General features: G+C 41.9%; 1 protein-coding gene across 1 annotated transcript in view; it reads left to right on the top strand.

Annotated features, from left to right (window-relative positions):
- LOC102673531 (nucleolar protein dao-5-like) overlaps positions 1–3,986 on the top strand; it is a 7,010-nt gene that overhangs the window by 1,612 nt on the left and 1,412 nt on the right. The window contains exons 2-3 of the mRNA XM_031513222.1: positions 2,468–3,056; positions 3,132–3,826. Coding sequence (XP_031369082.1) covers positions 2,468–3,056; positions 3,132–3,826 — 1,284 coding nt within the window. The remainder of the gene's footprint in view (positions 1–2,467; positions 3,057–3,131; positions 3,827–3,986) is intronic.

Raw genomic sequence — 3,986 nt, 5'->3', positions numbered from 1 at the left:
AAAAAAAAAAAAAAAAAAAGAAATATTTAATAAAACTTAATCTGTATATATATCTCTATATACACCAGTCACGATAATAAGAATGTTTTCATTTTCAAGCGGTTATCGCTTAAGAAGAAAAAAAAAAAATTACAAGAAAAGTGTTTGTTGTTGTTATTCGAGCAATTGGCCAATCAAGCTCGCAAAAGCAAAATTCACCGGCACAAAGTGATGATATTCGCGTGCGGATGCAAGCGGAAGATTTTTCAACCGCGATAACATCGATAATCGATATTCTCACGTAACGTAACCGGCTTCCGCTCGATGCCAATTCCTCTTCTCTCCGCATGTGTACGACAGCTATTACGTGTCATCGTGCGAAGATAATTGCTTCGTGAACGATGCGCGGCGAACCATGACCTCGTTCGCTTACCCAACCTTCACCTCCAATACGAGATACGATCGCTTTCTTTCCTTCGCTTCTTTTTATCTTTTTTCTTTTTTTTTTTTATCTCCTATCGCTTTTTCCAATTACGCGATGCGATTTCTTCCTTTATTTTTCTCGAGAAGAAGGAAGAAATTCGAACGGAAAAGTTTAAAAATTTTAGAGAAAAATTTCTCGAGGAAAATTTCGAAAGATTATTTTCTTATTTTTCACGCTCGATCAATTTTTTTCTTTTTTCCCATGTTTTCTTATTTTTCTCGAAAAGAAGGAAGAAATTCGAACGAAAAAGTTTAAAAATTTTAGAGAAAAATTTCTCGAGGAAAATTTTTTGTTATCTTCCACGCTCGATCAATTTTTTCCTTTTTTTCTATTTCGAATCTTTTTTTATTTTTCTTGAGAAGAAGGAAGAAGAAATTCGGAAAAATTTCTCGAGGAAAATTTTCACCTGAAAAAATTAGTCGATTTTATTTTCCACGCTCGACCAATTTTTTCTTTTTTTCTTATTTCGAATCTTTTCTTATTTTTCTTGAGAAGAAAGAAGAAAAAATTCGGAAAAATTTTTCGAGGAAAATTTTCACCTGAAAAAATTATTCGATTTTATTTTCCACGCTCGATCATTTTTTTTCTTTTTTTCCATTTCGAGTCTTCTCTTATTTTTCTTGAGAAGAAGGAAGAAGAAATTCGGAAAAATTTTTCGAGGAAAATTTTCACCTGAAAGAATTATTCGATTTTGTTATTTTCCACGCTCGATCAATTTTCTCCTTTTTCTTTAATTTCCAATTACGAATCTTCTTTTATTTTTCTTGAGAAGAAGGAAGAAGAAATTCGGAATTTTCACCTGAAAGAATTATTCGATTCCTATATTCGATCAATTTTTTTCTTTTTTTTATTTCCAATTACGATGCGATTTTCCCCTCAACTTCTCTCGAGATGAAGGAAGAAGAGGAGGAAGAAGAAATTCAAACGTTCAAAAGTTTAAAAATTTGATAGAAAAATTTCTCGAGGAAAATTTTCATCCGAAAGAAGAATTATTCGATTATTTTCGAGGCTCGATCAATTTTTTTTCTTTTCTTTTTTTCGCGTAACCTTTCGAACGAGTTCATTAGAATCGGAAAGTTGCTCGAGGAAGCGCGACCTTGAAGAATCCATCTCCACTTTCTGGTATACACTTAAAACAACTTTCCAAATTATGACGCGTGTTAAATTTAATGATTAAATACCGTGTACGGTGATTTACGAATGGAAGACGAAGAATTTTTTAAAACTTTCGATTTTAGAGATTTTTCGATGGAATAAGAAAAAAAAATATATATATATATATTTCTTTTTCTCCCATTGACATTGGCAACGCGAATGAAACGTGACGCGATGTTTACACGAGGATAATGCAAAATGAATTCCAAAATGGAAGAAAAAGCGTGTGAGAATCGAAATAGGATAAAAATACACGATCCTTGTATATTACTCGCCCATCAACGATTTCACGAGTGTATATTATCATCGTTTCAGATGGCGCTTATTTGCACACTCGCAATTATTTATGTGTTAACTTGCTTGAAGCCTCCTCTCTCTCGTTTTCGTGCACACAATCCTCTCCTCGAGGAAATTGACGTGTTGCATGCGAAATGTGTCTTTTTTTCCCCCCCGCCGAATCAGTGTTGTCCAGATGTGTCGCCTTTCCGCATGTTTCGTGTTGTAAAAACTGCACTAAAATTGCACGTGTCGAACGTGTGAAGGATGATAAATAATCATAAATCATCGTGTGTGAATTAAATCCCTAAAACAAAAAAAAAAAAAAAAAAAGAAAGGAAACAATAAGGAAAAAATAATACGTGTTTTCCTCGTAACATGCATGAATAACAAGGATAAGAAAAAGAAAATTAAAGACGAGTCGAAACCTGCCGCATGCTGACAGTAACGGTGAAACGTGCTTCGTGAGACGTTGACAATGAAAAAAAAAAAAAAAAAAAAAAAAAAAAAGGCACGGTGATGATGACTTGTGAAAACGACCAAATCCTATTTTCTTTCTTTTCATCGGCGAAGATGGATTGCGGGAAGATATACCCATCACGGATCACGCTGGGATATCGAGGGCGAGAAAACGAGAATCCAGCTCCTCGAACATTGAAACTACNTCCCCCCCTGTTTCCACCTTGCACCTATACACGCTGATCCCGCCCGATCCGACTACGAGTCCAGATCCCAAGACCAGCCACGCCTTGGATCCTGATAGATCCAAGAACGTGGATCCAACCCCGAAGAACGTGGCTCGAAGATCGACGAGCGAGCCAGATTCGACTACCGAACCCCCTTCCGCCAAATCGAAAACTCCAACTACCACCCCTGACTCGAAGGAGGATCCTTCCAACGACTCGAAGCCGAAAAGGCCCGCGCCGAAACCGGCTGGCAGATCGACCACACCGAGACCGAAGCCGAAACCGACGAGTCCCGACCCGGAAGACGCCGAGGAACCGGAGCCAGAAACGAGACGACCGATGTCAGGAAGACCGAAGGCGAAGCCCGTTGATTCCGAGGAGACGGATCCAGAACCGGAGCCCAGACCGAGAGGAGGAAAACCGAGACCGAAGGCAAAAGGCACGGATCCCGAGGAAGAGCCTTCCGCGAGACAGCTGTCCAACGGCGAAAGGCCGAAACCGAAACCGAGACCCGCTGATTCCGAGGAGACGGATCAAGAACCGGAGGCCAGACCGAGAGGAGGAAAACCGAAGGCAAAAGGCACGGATCCCGAGGAAGAGCCTTCAGCGAGACAGCTGTCCAATGGCGAAAGGCCGAAACCGAAGGCGAACCGAAGGCCCACGGATGAGGAAGAAGACGCGGAGGAGGATCAGGAGGAGGGGAAGAGGCAACCGTCCAACGATTCGAGAAAACCGAAGAGACCGAAGGGAAAACCGACGAGTTCCGACCAAGAGTCCGAAGAGTCGACGAGCAAGCGACCATCGGGGGGGAAATCGGGGAGCAAGCCGGTTATCGGCTCCCGCTTCGATCCCGACGACGAGGAGGAATCGAATCAAAAGCAGAGGCCGGAATCAAAGTCGAATCGAATGCCAACAAGCGCGGACAATCCTCAGAATCCCAATTTCCAATTTCCCACTTTCTTCATGCCATCCTTCGTTCCTGGCTTCTCCTCGCCTTACACGAATCCGTACGGTCCCAACAGCAATGCATGGGCTGGATCCAACGCCGGATCGAGAGGTTATGGAACTGGAGGAGCGGCGTCTTTCGCTTCGGCCGGCGCGTCGGCTGGAGCCTCTGATATACCCTCGAATTATAACGCTTATCCCCAAGGGGGATATCCAGGAGGATACGGCGACACCTCGAACATGGTCAACGCACCTACACCAGGATTGTATAACAGTGGGGGATATGGTAGCTATGGAGGAGGTAATATTTAACGAACGGGGTGAAAAAAACTCGAGGACTTACTCCTTGGGGACCGTTGGATAGGTGCACGCCGAGTGTGGCGATGCGCTTTGCGTTTAAAAAGAGAGNAGAGAGAATGTAATGAGACGAAAGAAAAATAATCGTGGTTATTTTTGTTTAT

This window comes from Apis dorsata, unplaced genomic scaffold, assembly GCF_000469605.1.
Source record: "Apis dorsata unplaced genomic scaffold, Apis dorsata 1.3 scaffold_630, whole genome shotgun sequence".
Classification (NCBI taxonomy): Eukaryota; Metazoa; Arthropoda; class Insecta; order Hymenoptera; family Apidae; genus Apis; species Apis dorsata.
This window is presented reverse-complemented; position numbering and strand designations above follow the sequence as displayed.